This window comes from Pempheris klunzingeri, chromosome 13, assembly GCF_042242105.1.
Source record: "Pempheris klunzingeri isolate RE-2024b chromosome 13, fPemKlu1.hap1, whole genome shotgun sequence".
Taxonomy (NCBI): domain Eukaryota; kingdom Metazoa; phylum Chordata; class Actinopteri; order Acropomatiformes; family Pempheridae; genus Pempheris; species Pempheris klunzingeri.
This window is the reverse complement of record NC_092024.1, coordinates 1,629,943-1,654,860: the sequence shown is the minus strand read 5'-3', so window position 1 is coordinate 1,654,860 and position 24,918 is coordinate 1,629,943. Positions and strand designations below refer to the sequence as shown.

The 24,918-nt window shown below is 43.8% G+C and overlaps 3 protein-coding genes, 1 long non-coding RNA gene and 1 other non-coding gene across 5 annotated transcripts; 4 read left to right on the top strand and 1 right to left on the bottom strand.

Annotated features, from left to right (window-relative positions):
• The first annotated feature begins 1,459 nt into the window (after positions 1 to 1,459).
• On the top strand, positions 1,460 to 4,331 carry marcksl1a (MARCKS-like 1a). Its single transcript, XM_070843013.1, has 2 exons — positions 1,460 to 1,752; positions 2,940 to 4,331. The coding sequence occupies exons 1-2, from the start codon at positions 1,669 to 1,671 to the stop codon at positions 3,483 to 3,485; spliced, it is 630 nt and encodes a 209-aa protein (XP_070699114.1). The 5' UTR covers positions 1,460 to 1,668; the 3' UTR covers positions 3,486 to 4,331.
• Positions 4,332 to 5,214: 883 nt separating this feature from the next.
• Positions 5,215 to 5,296, top strand: trnas-gcu (transfer RNA serine (anticodon GCU)). Its single transcript has one exon. It is a non-coding gene; the product is annotated as a tRNA-Ser (tRNA).
• Positions 5,297 to 7,022: 1,726 nt separating this feature from the next.
• Positions 7,023 to 13,081, bottom strand: LOC139211686 (gap junction beta-4 protein-like). Its single transcript, XM_070842011.1, has 4 exons — positions 12,982 to 13,081; positions 9,529 to 9,741; positions 7,859 to 8,160; positions 7,023 to 7,757 (listed from the first exon to the last, which is right to left on the bottom strand). Exons 2-4 carry the CDS (start codon positions 9,697 to 9,699, stop codon positions 7,418 to 7,420), a joined length of 813 nt encoding a protein of 270 aa, XP_070698112.1. The 5' UTR covers positions 9,700 to 9,741; positions 12,982 to 13,081; the 3' UTR covers positions 7,023 to 7,417.
• Positions 13,082 to 14,649: 1,568 nt separating this feature from the next.
• On the top strand, positions 14,650 to 16,590 carry LOC139212429 (uncharacterized). Its single transcript, XR_011585308.1, has 4 exons — positions 14,650 to 14,726; positions 15,514 to 15,651; positions 15,789 to 15,916; positions 16,239 to 16,590. It is a non-coding gene; the product is annotated as an uncharacterized lncRNA (long non-coding RNA).
• A 207-nt stretch (positions 16,591 to 16,797) lies between these two features.
• LOC139211703 (protein tyrosine phosphatase type IVA 2-like) lies at positions 16,798 to 20,365 on the top strand. The gene is made up of 5 exons (XM_070842032.1): positions 16,798 to 16,994; positions 17,104 to 17,196; positions 17,508 to 17,638; positions 18,494 to 18,568; positions 18,726 to 20,365. Exons 1-5 carry the CDS (start codon positions 16,899 to 16,901, stop codon positions 18,835 to 18,837), a joined length of 507 nt encoding a protein of 168 aa, XP_070698133.1. The 5' UTR covers positions 16,798 to 16,898; the 3' UTR covers positions 18,838 to 20,365.
• The last annotated feature ends 4,553 nt before the right edge of the window (positions 20,366 to 24,918 follow it).

Below are 24,918 nucleotides of genomic sequence, written 5' to 3'. Positions count from 1 at the left end.
TGGATGGAGATCATTCTCTGGGTGGTGTATGCATGCCTCGCATACCACGGCTGTGACATGTTTGTGTGGAGGGAGTCATTCTGTGTGCTGTCTGATTGGTTGAAACATTGACAGAAAGGCGAGGGGAGAGAGAGAGAGAGAGAGACATATGGAGCCACGAACGGGTGCATCAGAAGAATATGGGACTTCAATAAAAGGAAATCATAAATTCCACTTAATGATGACCTTAAAGGGTGACAAGCAGACAGAGCGCAAGTTTGTTAACATGGGTTCATCTGTGGGATAAATGAGGGCCTTGTTGTTGGGAAATGAGGGATAATTTGGTTAAGGTTGCCAGAATTAAGAATAACGGCCTGAAAATGAGGCAGCTGGCATGTGTAAATGCATGTATGACCCTGTCTCACGACTGGCCAGTCTGTGGAAGCAGTCCACTGGCTCTCATAACTCAGCTTAAAACATACGACCCCTGACCCCGCTGGATCACAAGAGGAACCCATCAGCTTTGAGTTCCCAAAAAACTGCAGTGTCTTTGCAGCGATCGTGGGATCCGCTCGTCTAGCCAAGAGACCTCATTACCGGCTGACAGGCTGATTCACTGTCTCCCTGTCTGTGTCGATGACAAAGCCGCCCCAGTGCCATCACAAGGTCTCCGCTGAGTGCAAAGCTGGCTGTGTGTTATGTAACCAGTTTACTCTTGGAGAGCCGGACCCATCACTCAAAATCCATCAGAGGCAGTCAATGAATACCTCGCAACTCGTTCAAAATCTGTGGTAGACCGTGTTAGACGTACATCATGTTCAGGAAAAGTGTGTGGGGGGGTCAAAAAGGGATGGAAATCAGGTTATCATGAGCTTGGAATAATCACTACATCGGTCCGCAACCTTTTGGACCCTTTAAAAAAAAACGTATCATGTGTAAGTGCTGCGAGCAGCTGAACAAAACAAGTGATGTTCTCTTCCCGGACTGACTGATTCTTTAAGGAAAAACTCATTTCCAAGAAAACCTCAAGTTGGGAACCATTCATTTGATGATAAAATGCCCTTGTGGTGAGGTGTGTGTGTACATATTATTTGTCCATCAATCTAACATCCTTAAACAACATTTGATACAACTTTACAGACATGTCATTTAAAGGGCATCCACAGAATCTGATGATGATTCTTCATCCGAGCAAAACCCTCTGCGACCTGAACGACCTCAGTTCCGAGCAACAAGTGCTGAGTAACAAAGTTTGAGAAGTTTTAAAAAGCCCCAAATCTTCCAGACATGTGAAAGAGTGGAGAAGGTCCCGCTGATCATCCTTCGGCCTGCAGACTGTTGCAGTGACAGGGGGTGAAGGGAGGTCCGCCCCCCGGCTGCGGATTGGACAGCGCCCGGCCGCCACGCCCATGGGCGGAGCCTCGGTCGATTTTTGAGGCGCGGTTGAACTACTCACAGTCTTATCACCGACATCCTTTAATTTGAGCTCAGCCGCCGTGGGGTCCGCACTCACAGAAGGGGGATCTTCTCGTTTCCAAAACCTACTGGGGAGAAGGAGATCCGATCGGATTTTTCACCTCTTTGGCAAGATCTCACCCATCCCAGAGCTGGACTTTTAAAACCTCCAAAACTCCTCGAGGTTTTTCTTTTTCGATTTTATTTTTTGTTCACAACAGAAAAAAAAAAAAAATGGGAGCCCAGTTGTCCAAGGGTGGAGTAGCTGTTGAGGGGAAAGCCGCCGCCGACGCTGCTGCAGCCAAAGCCAACGGCCAGGTGAGTACAGCGGGCCTTAGGTGCCGAGCATCAGCGGGGAGCCACATGGCACCCACCGCCCACCGCCAGCATGGGTGCTGCTCCTCGGTGCTCTCCGAGGGCACCACCCGACCCGGTGCTCAGCACATGGCTGTAGACCAGAATGAGCGTGAATGAGACTTAGAAACGGATTTCTAGATCCAGGGGACCTCCAGCAGAGCAGACCCGTCGAGCGGCCATGCTCGTCCCCGCTCAGCGCGCACCACAGCCTGCCTTTTGTTAATTCCGTCTGCAGCGTCCAAAGTGGGCGATTTAGCCGCAAATTCAGCACAAGAACGACAGATTCTGGTTAAAATGCGTGTTTGGACCGTGTTTTCTGTCATGAGTTGGCTGCAGTCGGGGAGGCAGCCGCTCTCTCGTCGAACAAAAGATGCGAGGCAAACGGTGCAAAGGATGCAAATGCGCTCTGCTGGAGGCGCATGTTGCGGAGCTGCAAACAAGGCGCGGACAGGCGCTGGTTCAAGCCCCCCCCCCTAAAAAAAAAACTGCTCCACATATTCACATTTAGCTCAATGAGGTTAGAAACCGTGCTTTGATGACCGATGTGTGACTTTTTAATAGCTGATTCTTCGGAGAGTTAAATGAGAGTCTGGCTTAAGTCTGACCCCAGATCAGGAGATTAAGCGGTACAGTTTGATGCTCGTTCACAACTTGGGTGGTGTTGACTGACTTATTGCTCTTTGAACACACCTCTGCCTGGGAGTGAGAGTGGAGCAGCTCCGTGTGCGCCGGGCTGACGGTGCTGTGGTGGATGTGAGCTGAGAGCACAAACCAGGTTTCACGGGGATTCCTTTGTTCTCCCAACTCTGCTGCTACTGACGTTCACATGCAGCACTACTGCCCCCCTGTGTCTGCTCTGAGGCAGGCAAACAGCTGTTGATCTCCCCCGCCCTCCCCTTCCCTCCCCTCCCTCCCCTGAACCACTGTCAGGGCAAGCAGCTTTCCTCAAGTATGACATGGATTAACTATGGGAGTAAATGGGCTAATGCTAATCTGTCATGTCAATCTCTTTAGATTTATTTGGAATATTAGTCCACATTTTATCTACACTTGATCCATCTACACACGCCTGTTTCCAGAGGCAGTGTGCTCATTCTGACCCCGTTTGATTGGTTTAATCCCTGACTAATGAGTCTTCTTCTCTGCAGGAGAACGGCCACGTCAAAACCAACGGCGACGTTTCAGCCAAGCCCGACGGCGAGGTGGCCGCCGCAGATGGAAATGGCACAGCCGAACCAGCCAAGGAGGGCGAAACCAGCGCCGGGGACGCCATCGAGCCCGCCCCTGCAGCCGAGGGCGAGGCCGCCAAAGCTGAGGGCGAGGCCGCCAAGGATGGCAAGAAGAAGAAGAAGTTCTCCCTGAAGAACTCCTTCAAGTTCAAGGGCATCTCGCTGAAAAAGAGCAAGAAGGGCAGCGAGGAGGGCAAAGAGGAGGCCACCTCCCCCACGACCGAGGACAAGCCCGAGGAGAACGGCCACGCAGCCAAGGAAACCAAAGAGGAGACGCCGGCCGCAGAGGCCAAAGAGGACGAGGCCGCCCCCGCTGCCGCCGCCCCTGCTGATGCTGCACCTGAGGGAGAGACCAAGGCGGCGGAGGAGGCCCCGCCCACAGAGGCCGCCCCTGTCGAGGAGGCCGCCGCCCCCGCCGAGGACACAACACCTGCAGCCTCTGAGGTCGAGGCCAAGGCAGAGTGACTGCACCCCCGCGACGGCACCTGAACTGATTTTCCAAGATTAAAGTATATAAATATATATATGAGAGACTCGTGCCACGTTCATAAAGTTATAAACAAAACTACAAAAGAAGACAAAGGATATATCACGTTTGCTGATTCAACCACCAGTTCACTGCCTTTTATTAGTTCTTCGACAGACGGAAACTCACCGGGCCCTCTCATGATGAAAGTGTCGGCTTGTGTCGCCCCCTCATGGTACACACAGGGACTGGCGTGTGGCGAAGGTAATGGATTGGATGTGGAGCGAATCAGGAATACTGACTTATTTTCCCAATTCACGGAGAAGCATCCTTTTTAAACAGCGTGGCAGCCCTATAACATTTTATTTTTCTTTCTCATCTTTTTGGGATCTAAAAAATTGTCACCGTTTCGGAGCGGGGCAGACCATCTCCTTCACTCGAAATGACTGTTATATGGACACATAAACCTTTCAAATGATCTTATTAATTTTTAGAATTCTACATTCCTATGTTTTACCCCAAAATTTCAAGTATTTTGTCATGTATAGAAAAGTGAAAATCGAGGAGGGGAGGTGGAAAAAGAGCTATGTCTTTGTTCGTGCATTTTGATTCTTTTTCTGGCTAAAACCACATTCAAGCTTCTTGAGTATTGCAGTGTTCACATTTCAGAGTTTATGATGCAGGGGTTGGGATTGTGTACAAAATGTGAGCTTTTTATCTGCAAACTGTCTCTGTAAATATGTTTTGGCCAATATTTTTGGTTCTCTTTTATTTTGCTATCGTTTGAAGATGTTAATGGTTTTATTGTAACTTTTAATAAGGGTAAATAAATGTTCGATCCCCTCTGTCTGTGTTCCGCCTGGTGATTCACACCACAAGACGCACTCACACAGCCGCTCAGAGCAGTCGTAAACACTGCAGGAGGTAAACAGGAGTCTGTTACTACGGCACACGTCCACTAACACAGACTGGATCATACAAAACACTTTATTTCTTAGATAAATAGTTGGCGAGATCAACCAGGGCTCTGATCAAATGAAGTACTAAACAAGCTTTACACCAAATGAATGAAAACATTTCTCCACCAAAGGGGCAAAAAGAGAAGAATCACAATGAACTACACTGGTTGCGTGGACCTGAGTCATTCTTGCAGTAAGGTGATTGAATGATTGGTGATTGATGAAGTGGGATAACTACAGATTTGTTCATATTTACATTATTAAAACACATTTTGATACCTGTGTTTGAATTAATTATTTGTAGCACATCAGAATGCCACAGTGCATTTCACTACTCATTTTACTGTGTGTGTGTGTGTGTGTGTGACACATAAACCCCTGAATGTGGAGCAGGGAGGCCATGACACAGGGTTGCTTATGTAAGTACAAATGAATTCTGATCACTCGATCTAAATACTACAGTAGATCCTCTATGTGGCTGCCTGAGGTGGACAGACGTGAGGTGGAAGTGTCTGCAGACCGTGTTGGCTGTACAGCGAACATGCTCACACCTCACTCACACGTGGGTGGTGTTTGGTGATGACGTTAGCTGGTTAATCAGCGCAGTTGTAGCTGGTGTCAGTGTGGAGGTTCACGCAGCGAGGCGCGGATGTTGATTTGGACTAAATCCGAAGTGCAACTCGTGAAAAAGCAGAAACGATCATTGTTTTATCAAACGTTGTTTTAAAAGCATAAAGTGATATAATAAGCACGTTATTGCAACAACTGAGACGAGGTGGCCGAGTGGTTAAGGCGATGGACTGCTAATCCATTGTGCTCTGCACGCGTGGGTTCGAATCCCATCCTCGTCGCTGCGGATGTTTTGAGCGGAAGTGGATCTGATCTTCACAGCTCTCAGTTAATCCGCTCATCCTCTAACAGGCTGTTAATGTAGTCATGATCAGCTCAACTATCTGTCAGGTGAAAGTCTTTTCTGTAGCATTGTGATAAGCTGCAGAATCCCCTTTGTTATAGTGTTCAGATACTGGCAAATGGATTAAAACCCACATTTAAGTGATTACAGGGAGCACTTGAAGGCAGCAGTGCAGGCTGCTGTGCCCCATGTCTCCCCATGGTTGGACAGCATTAGTCATCTCAGAGCTGTGATGCAGGTCGTCAGCACGTGATAGTCCACATGACAGGTACTTACTTGTTACTTGGATAACAGTGGTGGAAAATGACTCCATAAGGCCGGTTGAATAGATCACTATGGGTCACTGTGACCTTTATGCTCCCCCTGATGGCTTGGTGGCTCCAGACCGTCCACACAGAAAGATTTTATTGACATGTGCTTGTTCTGACAAGATATCAGAGTAGAAGGCTACATACTCAAGAGTCACTTGTTTTTCTTGGGTGTAACGAGAAAAGAAATTCAACTCCATGTCACAGTTGTTGTTTGGGAACCCTATTTCCAGGTGTGTATAAATTATATTCAAACTAAACTATCATTGATCAGGAAGTGCTCACTGTGGCATCTTCTTCTTTACCATCAATCCCTTGCAAAATCTAAAACGTACCGATAAACAAACCCCCAAACACACATAGGTAGATACAGAGATAGGCAGAGAAAGAATCTGGTGTGTTTAACTTAGAGAATGCTGCTATCTAGTGGTAACAAACATTTTCACTCTCTGATGACGGTCTGAAACAAAATGCTGCCTTTAACCAACAAAATAAATGCATCCATTTCCACAGCAACAGATTTTCATGGAAGGCATTAAATCACAAAAAAGGTCTGTAAATCATGTGCTGCTTCAGAATCAGGGTCCTGGTATTGTGCGTGCCGGTCAAACCTCCACCAAGGGGCTTATGTTCTTGGTGCTGTCTGTCTGTCTGTCTGTCTGTCTGTCTGTCTGTCTGTCTGTCTGTCTGGAGGATTACTGACAAACTAGTGGCCCGATTTTCAGGAATCTTGGGTGGGTGGAGCGCTTGCAGATTTTCACACGATAGAGAACTGGATTGTCGGCCTTGGGGGAGATCTGTCCTCTCTGAGTGCACTTGTAGTTTCCTTATTAACCATATTGCTATAAGAGATCTAGATGTCTGTCATGAACTAATGTCTAGGGCACTAAAATGATAGGCACTAAACTTCATATAATATTGAACACAATCTACATTTTTTCATTAATATCTGCTGCTAAATTTAAGATATAGCCTTTTAAAGAAAGCCTTCCCTTTCTCTGTCTCTGCTGCATATACAAACCCTGCATATCTGTGGGGAACACATGATACAACATGTGGAGAAGGAGAGTCTAGGTTATTATCTTGATCAGTATTTTACAAGCAATTAAATATAGGGCTGAAATTAAAAACAAGTCTTAAAAGAAACCACATTGTGGCGTTCCCAGCTGACTCAAAGTCAAGGAATGAGGTGTTTGTCAGATACAGCAGGTATGAGCCAGATATGAGTTTGTTGGAACTGTGATGAAGTCCATTCCTTACTGGCAGTCATTTTGCTGATAAAAACGCTCTCAAATCTAGATTTAGACCATCGTGCAAAGAGTTCAACGCTTCATCAGACCATCAGATTCCCAGCGGTGCAAAACCAAGTGCTGTAATTTACATTATTTACAGTTAAAGACATAGTGATTGCCCCCCCACACAGCATCAGATCCCATTTATCCCAACAGAAGTCGGCCTTGATGTTCCTCCTTGTACAGACAGCCATACACCAATCAGATCTATGCTACAGAGTTGGAAATGTGATATCCACACACAGTAATAGTAGTAGTTGTCCTACAACAAATAGCCAGCCGCTGCTCAGAGTCTCCTTTCATGTTTAGGCGGATCACAGGATCAGTCTCTCCATCAGTCTTTGCTTTAATAACTTTATCAGGTAACTTGTGGTCCTTGTGCGTGGCCAGACATTAGAAACAAGCCCACGGTCCAGTGACCCCTGAGCACTACAGGGTCCCACGGGGTCCCACAGGGTCCTACAGGGTCGTACTAGCAGAAGCCTCTGTGGCCTTCTCCCTCCTGTTTAGATTCAGCTGGCTGTCCAGCGTCGGGTCGGTCCTTCGATACTGGGACCTGGGCGGGGCCATGCTGGTGAGCTCGTGCTGCTCAGCAAATAGGATCCTCTGATTTTCCATGCGGGCCCTGAACAGTTTGGCGATGCGCTTGCCAATGAGATAAATCATCTCGCAGATACACATGAAGATGCACAGCGCGCTGGAAACAACCATGAACAGCATGAAGATCTTCTTCTCTGTCGGGCGGCTAATGAAGCAGTCCACGGTGTTGGGGCACGGCTCCAGAGAACATTTGGACAACCTGAAGGAAAAGTTCTCTTAAGTCCTCATGTCTTTTATTTGTAATGCTGAAGAGGATTTAAATCTAAAGTATAATTTGAAAAGCAATGATTAGAGCCCTACCTGGGCAGGTCATAGCCATGGTATATCCGAAACAGGATGTAAAGGAATGATGTGTCGAATCCAGCTTTGAAGACCAGACTCAGCAGGTAGGTCCACCACAGCCCCCCCCTCTTCTTGCCGGGGTTGGAGTACAGGTGAGAGCCGTGGTGCAGCTCCTCGTATTTCCTGTCCTTTCCCTCGCGGTATTTAACATGTGCCACCACCATCAGAGACGGACAGGTGACGAAAATCAGCTGCAGCGCCCACAGGCGGATGTGGGAGATGGGGAAGAAGTGGTCATAGCAGACGTTGGAACAGCCAGGCTGGAAACAAAGTGAAAGAATCTTTAAGACTTATTGCAATGGCTGTAGTGTCTGAGAGGGGTAAGAAGAGTGACAGCACAGGTTGTTGCATCTGTACCATAACCTCAGAGTGGTAGAGGCAAAGCTTTCATTTTATACCACAGCTAATGCAACTGTCACCAAATGATAAATACACAACAATACCAGTCGTGCTGCCAGGAGGGTGTGATGGAGGTTATAATGCCTCTACGTGGGTAAAAAGCTACAGCACCTCTAAATCTGCAGCACTTTTTTAGGGGATCGCTGAAACATTCATACATCTTAACAAAAAAGCTGGATCATTCCAACAGCACAACTTTTTTCCCTTGAAGTACTTAAAAAGATAAAGGAAGGACTTTCCATTAAGGTACGGTTCATTTTCTGATGTTCAGAAGAGAATAAAAGTAAGTTGTATCCCCACAAGTTTTACTTTAATGGATAGTGCTGATTGCCCTCTAGTTACATTGTGTTCTCTGTGATAAATATGAAGTTAGTGGTTATTCCATAATCTGACAGAGATGAATTTTTTTAGTTTTTTTCTAGTTACCTGGGTAAGATTACGAATGTAAACTTTGGGATTATGAGATTTGGGTTTGTAATTTAAGTTTTCTGTGAAAAATTTGAGATTACTCTGATGACATCATCAGGGGTATAACTGAGGTGACTCTTTAGAAGTTTTCCTGTACCATGTATGCTGATATTAATGTGTAAAATCAGTGGAACGCCTCTTTAACATGTGACTCTGATGGGAGCAGCCAACAAACTCACATAGAGGAGTTACGCAGAAATCCTGTCAGTTTATTACAAATAGTGGGAATCTAAGTTCTCTTAAAGGTGCCATGTTCTGTTCTTTTTCAAGTTCATAACTTGTATTTGGAGATCCTTGTAGAACAGGTTTGTGTGGCTTAATGTAAACATGGCTGCTGCAGCTGTTTCCAGCCTCTGTTTTAGAAGAACAGATCAGTCTGCGTGCTCTGCTCTCGCTTTCAACGTCTTCATGTTACTGGGAGCTGGTGTTAGTGAGGAAAGAATACTGGCGGACAGCGAGGTGAATTTGCATTGAAGTTTGCATTGGCTGGGGCAGTCGGCCTGCTGAAGGGCTGGAGGAGGTCACATGATCAACAGATCCCCCCCCCCCATGTGACATCATAAAGGGAGCCAAATCTAAACGGAGCATTTTCACACACATTTACTGAAAGATGGAGCAGGAGAAAAAGAGAGGATGGCTTTTACTCATCGTCTGGCGGTGTATTTATGCTGAAAGGACATTTTTTAAAAGTGCATTTTAAATAATATGGGACCTTTAAAGGCACAGAAGTGTTAGCACAGGGGAACCTTCCTCCATCTCACCTGCCGAGTATTACACACAAAGTCTCTGCTCTCGTCCCCCCAAACCCTCTGTGCTGCCACCACAAACACCAGGACGCGGAACACGAACACCATGGAGAGCCAGATCCTCCCGAACGCTGTGGAGTATTTGTTGACTCCACTCAACAGATTCTCCAGCCCCGACCAGTTCATCCCTGCTGCTGCACCGGCCCGGGTGAAAGACACAAGAGCACCCTGGAAAAGACAGGAGGAAAGAAAAGAGGGTTATGAGCGCTCATCCTGGTGACGGGATAAAGATTAGAGCTGAATTACTCCTCTGATCCCCTTAGATATTTGATATTTCCCCTGAATGGCTTTGCGCTCTATTGCAATAGTAAAGTTCAATTTAGACCTCATCTTACCCAATCTAACAGATGTAAGTCGGTGACATTAATGGAGCAGCTGCTCCCAGGACTGCTGTGTCTGACTTGCATGGGCTTGTATAAGCTTGTTATATAATTCAAAATAAAAAGCAGATCTACCATCCAGAAGCATGGTTTCATCTCATGTCTGCAGGCCATTGAGGAGAAAGCCTGCTCACATTTTTTTTAATGCTTCGTAAATTAATATTCAGGATTATTAATATTATCAGGCTCCTCGCTAATGAAAATTCATGCTTCAGTAGCCATAACAAGATGTGCACAGGCCAGACAAAGTGAAGTCGTGTCACGTTCAGCTCAGCGTGGAAAATAAATGTCTTTGTCAGCTGGCTGCTGTGGCTGATGGATGAGTCAATATTTGCAATCTGTTCTTTAAATACCGACATAAAAAAAATTTGGTCATGATAGTGCTGCTGTCCGCCACTTTTTAAACAGGCAGGTAACAACTCAGCGTAAAGGAATAGTTTGACATTTTTGTGAAATACAGAAATAACAACTTCAGCAAAATTTGTATCTGGAACCAGCGGCTGGTTAGCTTAGCTTAGCACAAAGACTGGAAAGAATGGGAAACAGCTAGCCTGACGCTCAGGTTTCCATCTGAAAAAAGTGTACACTTGCTATTTCATGTGAGGATACGTGACCATCAACAAGTCAAAATGTCTGCTGTAAAGAAGCACATTGCTACAGCTCTGTTCAACTGTTCTAATGATGATACAAAACACTGTTGAGTGTTGTAAAATCTTGGTGTTATTATGTACTTAGACTTAGACTTCTTTTATTGATCCCTCATAGGGGGAAATTTACATGTTACAGCAGCAACAATAGACAAGAAAGAGTGAATAAAAGCAACATTGGAAAATAAAGCAATAGTAAAATAAATATGTGTTGTGATGATAAATAAATATTTACACTGTGGAATATTTACATTACGGGATATTTACACTATGTATCATAAAATAAAATGTGAAATGTTCAAGTATGGACAGGAATATCAAGGAGTGGAATGATATGAGTGGAAAAACAGGGTGTTAACATCAGCCAGTGATGCTGCTGTTAAAGAGTCTGATGGCTGATGGGAGGAATGACCTGCGGTAGCGTTCCTTCTTGCAGGGTGGGGGCCTCAGCCTGCTGCTGAAGGAGCTGCTGAGGGCCCCCACAGTCCCGTGCAGGGGGTGAGAGGGGTCGTCCATGATGGACTTGAATTTACAGTAATGAGACTAAAGTGTTAAAATGAAAGGATTTGTTGAATTCCTTTTACACATAAAGTAGCTGCCATTGAAAAAGGCTGTATAATGGTATCACCATAGCCTTTACTGCAGCTGGCTGTTAAGCATGTACACATGACCATAGCAGCATTTTAAGCTGGCGTATGATGCTTACAATTCATCATTGTGCATGCACACACAGTGGTTGCACATTATGTATTGAAGTCTTTATTTATCTCTCTGGTCTACCCTGGACGCTGCTAATTGTGCCCACACAGCTGCTGCGTGTGTTAACAGTGGACATCGCAGCTGCTACGTGCCGGCCTGCTGCTGCTAAATGAACACAGTGGAAACACTAGCATGTGTGCGAAGGTAATGAGGATCATTGATGAAACAGCCCAGCGTCATTAGTCCAGTATAAATACAAGTTCAATCATGAACCTCCTGGAACATGTGTGTGGTTTCAGAGTTTATGTTACCTAGAGACCGGCCGGTGTGTGTATGAGTGTGTGTTAAACAAATATGTATTTGTGCGTGCGCTCAAAATCTAATGTACACAGTCAGTGCACAGATTTCTATTGAACTCTTATGGTCTCTGTAAGCACATGGGGCTGACACTGGACATTTACAAATATGCACAAATACTGTATGGTCTTCTTTTTCTGATGCTTTCAAACACAGTAACAGACATGAATTCATTACAAATGTGTGACTAATGCAGTGTTCCACCGCATGTTTGTTCCCATTCACTGCAGGCAACAATCAGACTTTAAGTGCAGAAAGTCTTCTACTATTTAGAAACCAACCAATGATGGTTAGATGGTTAGATGGTTAGGTTATGTGAGTGTTTTTCAAAGGAATGGAAAAATGTAAGCTTCTCTGCAGATAGCTGTTATCATTATGCGATGATTCTCACACATACTGGATGGATAGATAGCATATTAAAGACAAATAAATCCATACTGCCATCCTCAGGCCCGTATGGTTTCTGGAGCGGTTCAGGATCACGCACTGTTTAGGAAAGACTAAAATATTTAGATTTGGGAAAACAGGAGTGGCTCAGCACTGAGGACTTTTCAGCGTTAACACTTGGAAACTCTGGATTAACTCTATTGCCACTTAATTTGTCTTTCTCATATAGGCTAAATAAAAAAAGGTTTCAGCAGCACTGAGGCGTGTGGTGACGTTACTCTGACAGCGGCCCTTTGTGGAACATCAGCTCTGGTCCAGCTCAGTGCATGGTCACCTGAAAATGACCTCCATTGTTGGTGTGAAGGGATACAGAGGCAAACACTGACATTCAGCAAACTGTTTTAATTTGAGGAAATCGTTAAATCCTGCTTCTCCATCATTAAAAACCCAATAACATATAATTTACTGTAAAATAAATGACTTTATATAGTGTGTGTGTGTGGGTGGGTGGAAAGTTTCAGCTTTTACTGTAAGAGGGCTACATTCCACAACCGCTCTGCCTGTGTGTTGACTCATACAGTTTATATGAACTCCACATTTGCTTCATGTCAGTGTATCTATGTACTGATTGCTCAATGTCTTGCCAGACTTGAAATGTGTGTCTTAGTCACAGCAAAAGGAGAAGCAAGAAGAAGGAAAGAAAAAGTTACTCCCATTATATCTTTTTTTTTAGGTGGAAAACTGGCACTTTTGTCCTTCTGTTGGCACGAATAACAAGATGTATCCATGTTGTTTTAGGGTAAATAAGGAGAACAACACTGCTGAAACTGAGCCTGTGTTACATCTAAACACTGCTGGCTGCAGTTCTTGGTTTACCGTACTGACTTTAAGCCTGTATTTCAATTAAGTTAATGAAAATCTAACAAAAAGAACCTTACCTAGTGATGAAGCCCCCAAATCCCCAGTACGTGGACGCCACCAGGAGAAGGTTTACGTACAAAACCAGTTAAGTTAAAAATGTACTGAAGTAGAAACGAGTTTCAGCTCCTTTTTCTCTCTGTGTCTGTCTCTCTGCTCTCTCGCCCTTCCCTCAGAAATCCTGCCAAACCAGATTCAGCAGCTGCTACGTCATCCCACACACACACACACACACACACACACACACACACCATATACATGCCCTGTCTTGTCAGTTTGCAGGATCCAGGCACTCCTACAAGCCATGTAACCTAACACCTTATAAATAGGTAAAGAAGCAGACACATATGCTTTACTGAGCAGAACATCCATCCTTGCCAACAATAATGCCTGTGGTGTGTGTGTGTGTGTGTGTGTGTAGGAGAAAGAGTCAAGAAAGACACAGAGATGCCACTCCCTCGTCGATCTTGTACAAAGAGCAGGGAGCAATGCAAATGTGCTCTTACAGTGAGCGATGTGTTCAAAAGGCAGAAACACAATACAATCTAAAAACAGATTTGAAAACATTTAGTGTGTGGAACATTTGTAGTAACTTGCTGCAACAGTTTTAGCCTGGAATCGGTCTGGAACCTCTCAGATCATTTTTCATTTTCCATATCCAGTTGGGTAGACTTACAACCAATCAGAGCAATGACATGTGTGACGTAGCACTGAGCGTAAATTAAACTTTTACCACATCCTGTTGGAAGTATGGCAAACACATTTTTATTATGAAAAAACGTCTCTTGTTCTTCTTTAAGAGAAAATATACCGTCCAGTTTGTCTGATACTGATGCAAGAGTGGATTCAACAGAGCACACAGCCATCTTGGTTCTTTATGAAAATGCTTCAATGGCGCTCCTCTGTTGTCAAAATTGAAGGGGGGCAGGATGCATCTGCCAGAGCAAAAACAACATGGCTCATAATGTCGTTAGGCTACAACAGTTTATCTGAAATACAGTAGCTGCATATAATATGATGCAGTTGCTTAATATGTAAAGGTTAAAGGTCAAGCTATAAATTGCACAGGAGACACATTACCAGTGCTGCCTCTACTCCTGAACCATGAATCATGCAAACCCCCAAAACTGACCGCAAACACATTTAAAAGAATGTGATTTGTAGTTTGGAGTGTTTCTCCCTCGCTCACTGTGTCACTCAGTTACATGCTGGCAGATTCATTCCAACAGTAGATGGCAGCAATGATCTCAACATCATCCTGACACTTCCAGTTTACCTTACAATACCATACAGTATACATATTAGGTAAACATGAAATAGAATTTTCAGGTATGCCTGGATTAATAACACTTGACTTTAAGGGAGTAGGGAACACCAATATCATAAATTAAAGTTTAAGCTTGATGCCTACTACTACTACTACTACTAATAATAATAATAATAATAACAATGATGATAATGATAATAATAGATGCAATAACAAATGCATAAAATAAAGCAGCAGCATCCAGCATGTGATTTCTATTAATTCGTCAAGCTAGCAGGTGACAGGCTAATACCGGAAGTGAAATGGTTTGCCTACAAATTAAAACAGTCATGATTTTTTTTTAAAACAGCGCAACAGATATTTTATTGCACAAAGCTCGCGGCCGGAAGCTTCGGTGTGTATTGATGCTAACTCGACATTCCTGTTCAACATGTCTCCCTCGCAGACTCTTCTCTGTCACTAGAAGCGTCTGGATTTTTCGTGAAACCACTGCGTTTTGTAAGTAGACATGTCCAGTCCGAGTGTGTGACTGTCACTGTTGGTTAGCTCGTGCTAACAGCGTTAGCCCGCTGTGGGAGCGCTTTAGCCTGGAGGTGCTAGCTTGCTCTTTATTCTGTGGACATGGCTGTTGACCTGCTTTCATGACCCGGCTGGCGGCGGCGGAGCCTCTAATGACAGATGGCGTAGTTGATTAACAGGTAACGCTGGTCTGGGGATGTAGTTTGTACATCATGTTTTAACATCTTAAGCTGGGTGTGTTAAAACATTTGTCGGCTCGACAGTGATGTGTGTGTCTTTATTAAAGGGCAGCTACCAGTGCCGTTAAGCTAGCTGCTGGTTGTTGGGTGTTTTAACGGTAGAACATCGCCGTGGCTAACGCTAACATCTCAGCAGGTTGTTTCTGCTGCACAGGCACTAAATTATTGTTTTAACGGAAGGTTACTAGCGTTAAACACTGACTTTCTAACTACTTGTACCGTACTGTCAATCACTGGATAATTAATGTTACTGTCGGCAACTTGCAGGTGTAAATCAGACCTTTGGTAATTGAACGTTAAGCTAACAGTCTGACGTTCCGGTATTTACACGGAACTCCAGTGAGAATCCGGTAGATTATATCACGTTGTTCCGCTGTGCAGGGATGCAGGCTGCTCGGTGGCTAATGGCCTCGCTTGGGGAAGGGATTTGACGTTAAGAATTATTCTCATAAGTCCGTAATGCAGTGAGCCACTAAAGTTAGGTAACGTGTGCTGAGCATCATTAACAGGTTGTGTTCTGGCAGCAGGTTAGCAGGAAGCTAGCGGGCCGTTGTCAGCCAGGACCCAGAAAGCAGCAGCATCATCATCAATGGTGTGTCTACATCCCGGAGCCGTCACATTTTCCTGTGTCCGCTCAATGAACCATCTCCTCAGCTCTCATCTCAGTGAGTGTACTTCCTCAGTCAGCTTCTCTGGATACAGTGCAGATCAGCAGGCTCACATCACACCTGATCCCTCCCTCCCTCCCTGTCTCTCCCTCCCTCCCTGTCTCTCTCTCCCTCCCTCCCTGTCTCTCTCTCAGGCTGCACATGTATGGCGTTTGCGAGGCTTGGAGGGGAGTTTTGCCAAGCCCAGCACCTGCTGCTTATTGTGGACAAGTGAACAGGAGACACCAGCTAGGCGCAAACACTGCCATTCACACACACACAGGTGTGTATTATAAAGCCTGGTCCTCAAAAACTGGTGATTTTTTTTGCCTATATATATATATAGCCTGTGGATAGTAGATAATATATGTGCATAATTGTGTGAATCATTTGTGACATAAATACAGGTTTAAGTGCACATCCTTTATGCAGGAAGTCATGTGGCCTGTTAGAAACTGGTACAAGTGCATCCAGTTAAAGGAAATCAGATAAAATTCACACTAGAATTACAGGTTAACTATTTCATGGAGAATAGATGAATGGACAGAAAGGCCATATCATAATAAAGTAAGAATGAATGAATGAATGTTTCCATGTCCTCATAGGTCCTTACTGCCATCCTGGTCAACCCATATGAAGACAAGCCAACCTCCAGCCTGTCACCTGTCCTGGGGAGTAGGGGAGGCTTTCGTTTTATCCCAGGAGTTTCCTCTCAGCTCATTTCCTCTCCTGCTGTTCTTTTCTTCATCATCTACTGTGAATCGTACAAGTCCTCTCTGAATGGGCTAGAAATCTGAAGGGAAGGAAAGACAGATCTTTTTTTCTGTCTGTTTTTTTTTTTTAATTCAGGACTTTGAGTCTCCTCTCTCCAGTCTTTTATTTCCCACTCTGCTTGTTTTTTAGTTTTTGTCTTTAGCCAAGCCAATTTGAGTTTTTTCTTCATTGCCAAGAAAAAAATTTGATCCTCCGCATTTCTATCTGGAGAATTTTGTCTCGTCTTTTTTATTATTTATTCAGACTGACTTTTTATCACCAAAGGAGTAGAATATTTACATTATTTTCCCTTGAAGCACACAGATGCACTAGTCAGTGAAGTTAATTGTAAAGTGTTTTTTCATTTAAATTTTTTTCCCTTTTTAAAAAAAAAAAAACCAACCAGAAGACTTTCACTTTGATTCCTCTTTGAACCCTCTTCCTCTCCATTCTGTGAAGCACAGTACTTTATCTTTGTTTTTCTTCATCAACAAACTTTTCTGGGTCTAAACATGAACCGACCGGCTCCAGTGGAGATCTCTTACGACTGTCTGAGGTTCCTGATTACGCACAACCCCACCAACGTACAACTGGGAAGGTTTATAGAGGTAACACGCATTTTAATAACTCATTTATAGCCTTCATTTGTGTTCTTTTTATTTATAGAGGAAGCAGCAGTGACGGGGTTTGATGTAAAAAGTGTGTTTTGATGTTTAGGATCTGAAAGCTTATGGAGTCAACACCCTGGTGAGAGTGTGTACAGCTACGTATGACAAGACCCCAGTGGAACAAGAAGGCATACAAGTCCTAGTAAGTGACACAGACTCACAGATTAAACACCAGACTAAACCCAACAATGATCTACAATATTAGAATGTACCTAAGCAGCATTATAGAGGGGTGAAAATGCATTATTCCAGTGCGTCTGCCATGACAGCCCGGAGCAGTGGGCGCAGTGGGCCTTCAGCTGATCTTAAAAGTTTCCTGTTACAGGGATTTGCAGGCATGGCAACAGAACAATGACCAGTGAAAAATGCTCGTCTCCAAACGAACGTGTGCACTTTTAGATTATGTTGCAACAAATTGGCGAGCTCAAATAAAAGGCTGGATCTCCCCTGCAGGATTGGCCGTTTGACGATGGTTCGGCCCCCCCAGACCAGGTGGTTGACGATTGGCTGAACCTGCTGCAGACAAAGTTTAAAGAGGAGCCCGGCAGCTGTGTGGCTGTGCACTGTGTTGCTGGACTAGGACGGTTAGTGTGCACTAGACACAGGATTTAACTTGTGTGTATTACATATGAACAGCTTGCCAGGATGAATTGACCAAGGCAGGTTGAGCTCAGATTATGTTTTTTCAGATTCATGTAATCTTTTGTTTTACAGTTTTTCACAGTAGCTAACAACCATCTACCGAAACGTATTACACTTTTTCTAAATTGTTAACACAGCAGCACACCTACATCACAGCCAAATAGTTCATTTTCAGCTCAAATCACATTTTCTTCATTGAATACCAACTCTACATTCCTTCAGTAAAAGCAGTAAAAAGTAATTAGCTCTGCGTTTGTTCTGTATCCACAGTTAACAAAGTCACCTTTTTTACTGTATGTGTCCATGTAGCTTAAATCAGCTATTTCTCAGTGTTTCTATCAGAAATGCTCATCAGCTGTTTGAATATAGCTTTGTATTTGCTGTCGATGCAGAAGTAGAGGTTCTATATTATATTAAATGGTTTTGAACACTTGGTTTTTATATCTGGCACGCTGTGCGCAAGCAGTTGTAGATAAGACGAGAAAGATCCATAATGTTGGTTTTGGGTACGTTTATATAGAAGACAATTGACTGCACATTCTGTGAAAACAACATGAATTGGGTTAATTGTATGACCGTAAGTGACCCGTGTCGTGCTGATTATGTTCTGCTGTGCCACTTTGATCTTAAGCTTCAAGGGCTCAAAGAAACATTTGGTATTAACTTGATGAAGAGGTGCAGGGAAAATTCATCTGTTACAAACACAGAGCTCATACAGCTGTGTTCATACAGAACATACAGGGCTGACGCCCAAGCACATGGTCGTACATGCTAATCTACTTGTTGTTTGTCCTCAGAGCTCCTGTGTTGGTGGCTCTGGCTCTAATTGAGTGTGGGATGGAATATGAAGATGCCGTGCACTTCATAAGGCTGTGAGTACAAGACACTGATTCCACTGTTCTCCCTTTCACTCGCTTCTACTCACAGCTGCTCTGTGCGCTCTTCTCATGCATCCACATCACACGGCGGCCATTCTCCTCCTGAGCACTGTTCCTCGTTTTGAGCGTAACGTCTCTTTCATATTGTCAGGAAGCGTCGTGGAGCGTTCAACTCCAAGCAGCTGCTTTACCTGGAAAACTACAAACCCAAACTGTGTCTGCGCTCCAAAGACGCCAACGGACAGAGCTGCTCTATACAGTAGGAATCTCCAACCCCCATACATCTTGGCTGCAGCCTCACAGGACACTTTCATCTCTTGGTGTTAAATGGAAAGTGGACGTGTTTGGGTAAAACCTTTTTTTGGTAACATTATAGCCAATGAAACCTATTCAGAGCACTTTGTGTATTTCCAAGTATTTAAGGGCCACATGTCAAAGTTGTGAAAACATAGAGAGCCAGCTTCTTATCTCACATCAAAGATGAACCTAAAAACAAGTGGAGCGTGTTAGAAGTTTTTATTTCTGCTCCGAGGTCTGTAACCTCACCTTTTTAATATGTAGCAACAATAACCAAACACTCAGCCCATTAAAGGGAAACCCCACAGGCAAACAGAGCTCATTAGAACTGAGCATCACTGTGAAACCAAAAGTCAAAAACACTTATTCATTTGAAGGTGTCACACTGCCACAGTGATGCTGCTGATGCTAACACGCTTGTTTTTTAGCTCTGACGTTGACACTGGGAGTCGGACATCATAGAACATTCTGTGTCAGTGAGCAAGTGTGTTCGACAGCTAATTCATTGTGACGTTAAACTGGTCTGCGGCTCGATACTCGTTCTAAACCACAACACCTGCAGACGCTGAATGAATAGTTGGCAGTATGTGCTTTCAGACGCCCGCTGGTTTATTGCGCATCAATCCACACATTTGTTTGATTTGTTCATTCCAATCTCTCCTCAGTGACCAAATCAATGTCCCACATCCAGAGCGGCGCAGGTGGTAGAGAGCTCAGACAAGTTAGAAAACATTCGATATTCAAAATAAAAGTAAAGAATAAAAAAATACTCAGCTTGATGCAAATGCAGCACATGGCCGATGAAACGACTTCACATTCTACCGTCTTGATGTCCTCAAGTCAGAGCTGTCAGCGCTCGGTCTGCTTCTCTAGAACAAACGTGTGTTAAATGTTCAACGATGTCCTTCATAATGTCAGAGGGCAGACGTGTTAAAAGGTCAGTTGGCTTGAATGTATTCATAAACAACCACTCTGAGGGTTCAGTAGGTTGTCCTGTTAGCTGTAAAATGTCCACAAATAAAATCATAGACATGTCCTTGTTACAAGCCACCTTTAGCGTGGGTGATATTTGGCAGTAAGAGCAAGTAAGTAAGCCAGAATGTAACAAAGTCATACAAACGTGTAGATCTTTCTGGCGGCGTCATGGCCGAACAGTCACACCGTCTAACGGGACAATCTCCTGAAAACTCTGTGTATTCCTGTCACAGCCACCGTGGAACAGGAGCCAACATGGCTGCCGCTGACACTCTAGTGGCCATAGTTCTCGTCTGTCTCCGGCTCAGTACTTACCTAGCTGTCTGGTCAGCTGCTGTGTTTGTAAGATGCTGTTTGTGACGTCATTATTTTTGTATAGGTTTTATTTCCCTTCCCCGTGTACCTTTTATCTATTTGTACGTGTTATTTATTTATCGATTCCACAGTGTTTCTGTGAAATGTCTGTCTGCTTGAACAAATCTTAGTCTTCTTAGAAAATTAAAGTGTTTAGTACTGTAACTGCTGCTTGTTGCAGAAGCTATTTTGAAAATCATCCTTATTCTGGTTTAATGTGTCTGCCTGTATGGTGAGTTGTTAAAACAAGAAGTTTAATTTTCAGGAGTATTTGCGTACAATTCTAATTCACAAACTAATTTCAGATTAAAAGCCACTTAAAGACAACCAGTATGGCATGGATCAGTCAGACTACATAACATCTACCTGGTCAGAGGTTGACATGATTTGGATAGTGAAAAGACACGACCATCTTATCAGTGGCATCCATCCTATGTATCTCCAAACACTCCTTTTTGTTAATGTTTGTAAATGAAGCTTCACACAGAACCAGGCTGCTTCTACACTCCAGGTCGCAGTGTTTGGACGGCATGTCGGCTGTAGCTGTAACATGGCAGCCGCCCTCAGTGTGAGGCTGAGCCTGAACTGACCTCCGTGAACTCTGCCTGTGTGTGGGTGAGAGAGTGCCTGCGGCTGGGGTGATGCCGTGTGAATGTGGCAGCATCACATGGAGCCAATGGATGGTTTAAGGCTGATCGGTTTTATTGACTGACCCGACAGCACACGCACATGAGCTAACCTTGAACAAGAGAGCCACAGTGGATGAGAACAATGAATGTCCACAAATTAGCTTCCAGACTCAGTTCTTCAGAAGAAATCTGTCAGATGTTGCTTTTCATTGCTGCCTTAATGTGCACTCAAAGAGACAAGTGACTGAATTTGACGTGACATCCTGGAGCCAGGATATCAAGACAACATTAGAGCAGTGAACTGATGAGAAGTAAAATGATTTAAGAGGACTTAATAGCTGGAGTAAAATACTATATTTCATTTTTCTTATTTGCTCTAGTTTGGTTTCATTTGTAAAACAGTGTTATACAGTAAAAGTTAAATAGCTGTACAGTGTGATAAACCAATAGAAAACAGGCTCAAACACTGAGACAGAGTACAGAGCACACGACAAAACAGCCAATTCATCATCTATCAAGTGAGAGGGCTCTTGGAGTCATTGCAGTGTCCTGTATGTAGCTCATCCAAACCAACCAAGTGAAACCCTGAGAACCGCCTCTGTGTCTTTGTTAAAGCCAGTTTATTAGGTACACCTAACTGACGGGTGTCTCTATTACGTTGTCTAACCTATTTATACAAATGAGGTGGGCTAAATAACTCCCTATACCACAGTACAGTTCAATAGGACCACAAACTTCACCCTCCAGAATCACTCTTATGTCAGGGCAGTGCAGAGGGGTCGAGTCGTTCCAGCGTTCCCATGTTAGGTATCATGGGGTGTTGGTCGGTCCTGTGGACAGTAGATGGCGCTAATGTCCTGCCACATAATGACCGTTATTATTAAGCCATTTGCACCCAGGTTAAAATGTAAGAGGAACACTTTTACAATGTTAAAATGTTTTTTTATTTCAAAGGCCTTGAACAACGAATCAACTTCTGTTCTCAAGTTTGGACACATTAACAACAACAGCTGTTCTCTGGTTTAGTCCCACAGCACAGAGCGTCACAGGAATACTAAGCAAATGCAGCAGTCACTGCTTTACTGTACCGTACTGAATTATTATGGTTTGTACAATGTGCACACACACACACATAATAAACATACGAACTTTCCACACCCAAACACCCATCACCCACCCACCCCTACCCCAGAAGGGTCAATCGCTCACAGAAGTGACTGGCATCTCAAGCAAAATATAATAAAATAAAATAAAATAAAGAAACTGAAATAAATAAATTAAATCAGAAAATTGAAACAAAACACATCTAATAGCAGCTCATCGACATCTTTGCGCATCCGCCTGATCTTTACTGTGACATCTGGATATAGTCGAGGTACATACCCCACTTTAGACAATATTTTTCTGTTCTGTCCAACATCCTATATGACATTCTTTCATAAGCCGCAGTTCTACCTAATTCAGTCATCCAGTCCTTAAGCGAAGGTTCTTCAGGTTTCTTCCAATTCCTGAGGATGATCTGTCGACCAATCATGATAGCAGTCTGTGTCCAATATTTCAGTGACTGTGGAAAAGCAGACAGCACTGTACAGTCCCCTAAAATATAAAGTTTTGGACAGAGCACCAATTGCCTTTTGATAACATTAACCATGTAACTGTGAATCTTCCTCCAGTACTGACTGATCTTGGGGCACGACCATAACACATGTACCAGCGTACCTTCCTCCCCACCACACTTCCAGCAGGCAGCTGCGTCCCTTAGACCAAGTCTAAAAAGTCTGCTCGACGTCCAATAGAATTGATTTAGTATTTTAAATTGAATGAGCCTCACCCTCAGGTCTCTTGACATCATTTTGGAGTTGCCGCATATCGTAGCCCAGTTCTGTTCATGGATAGAGGCCCCCAGATCTCTCTCCCAGGCCAATCTAAGTGCTGAGATACCTCCATCTCCTCCATATTCCATTAACATCTTATAATATTTAGCCGCTTCATGACCCCCTCCCAGTACCTTAAGGACTCTTTTCAAATCCCCTGCCGACCGTGGAGAGAGTGACCCAAAAGTCTGTTGCAATAAATGACGAAGTTGTAGAAACCTCCAGAATTGGGAATAAGGTAAGTCATATTTACGTTTTAGATCATCTGCAGCGTTTTTTTTTTTTTTTAAATTATAAAGACATTAGGAAAACAACACAACATACTGTATAGCCAGGTTACATTACAATCAGCAGTAGTAGTGTGGTTCTGTCAGATGCTGTGGGTGAGAGCACTGGACACGGCCGAGAGGGGGCGCTCCACTCTAAATGACATGAATTGACCTCTTTGGAAAACAGTATTGATTTTTGTATTAGTGATTGTTCCACCACCTACTTTTAGCCACATATTTGAATGAAGCTGTAGGCTATTTGTCGAGAGAAGAAGAAGAAGAAGGAGGAGGAGGAGGAGGAGGAGGAGGAGGGGGGGAGCGGGGGCAGATGGGACGGATGATTGGGACGGTGACCCAGTTCACCCTGCAGCCCAAACCGGAGGAGTGCCCGCCCGCTCGGGGTGACCGGAGGATGAAATCAGAGAATCTGTCATAATGGAACCACTGCTGGTGTTTCCAGGTTTCTCACGTCCAGTTGTATTTCCTCTGTGAAACAAAAGAGAGAGAGACTGTGTGTGTGTGTGTGTGTGTGAGAGACAGAGAGAGAGAGAGAGGGGAAGGAAGAGGGAGGGATTGAAAGAGGAAAGTGGAGCTTTGGTTTTCTCAGCATCTGGATCTCCGGACACGCAGAGGCGGAGAAGAAGAAGAAGAAGAAGTTGGACTTGTGGAAAATGAGCTGAGAGCAGAGGAAAAGAGGGAGAAAGCGCAGCAGCAGCAGAAGAAGAAGAAGAAGAAGAGTGGAGGACAGCGAGGAGCAGAAAGTTGCTGTCCTAACGGGACAGGAGGGCAGAGCCGCAGCGATGTTACCGGTGAGTCTTCATTGATTAAACACATTAAATGAACGTGTTCCTCAGAAAAATGGCCAACACATCCAACACCAACACTGCTGTGTGCTCCAGTGAAACAAACAGGACGTCAGTGGTAGTCACTTAAAGCTGGAGCTGAACCACAGAGCGACAGGATACTTAGGGACATTTTACATATTAAATATTTATTATGTACATTTAATCAACTGCAACTAAAAAATACAACTTTTCAGTCGCTAGTATCGTCATTCAGTGTGTATTTTCACATCAGCTCTTCCCAAAATGATGGATAGCACAATGTGCTGCGAGTTTCTTTCTGGAATAATTATCATAATTTATAAAAGTCTTTAAATTGACATGTAAGAAATGACTTCAGAGATACAAAGGTGTTAAAAGCTGCTGCTTGTCTTCAGGTCTGAGCTCCGTCAAGCTGCCACATGTATGAACAACTAAACCGGAAGTTTCAAAATTGCTTCTTAGCAACTTAGGATGTAGTGAGAAGACCCACTGAGGTTTGTGTGTTAAACCTTTCATACATAGTCCTTCAGTAGGCAATGAAGGGAGGCATGTACTGTAACATGGATACACCAGTGTGTGTTCTTAAAGTGTGCAAAGGATGATGAAGTTATTGTAGTTATATATCAAAGATGCCTGTAGTTTACAGTTTCTATTATTCTAGCTGGTAAAGGTGGTAACTCCATATATCCTCACATAAAGTACCTGCTGTATGGTGCAGTGAGTGTATATGCATTGGAGATTTTCTCTCATTTTGCTTTATTTAACAGTTCTACTGGCAAGTTCATCAGTAGGGCTTTTATTTTGAAGGTTTCAACCGGAAGTCTTACTTTACCTCTCCATGTCTTGACAATATTCAGTGTGTGTGTGTGTGTGTGTGTGTGTGTGTGCATATGTAGTGCGATTGCTCGTCTGAAGTTGGTTGAAATATTTTCATGTTTGTATTTTAAAAGATACAATTAGATTTATATATATTAAACAGAGAAATGCATTCATGCACGACTGCAGCCGAATAAACGAAAAACCTTTTTAAAAGTGCATACATTTTCTGAAGTTTTCAAATACTTTGAAGGAGGTGTTACTGATGTACGATAAGTTTCTGGAGGGTAGAGAACAGTCAGTGGA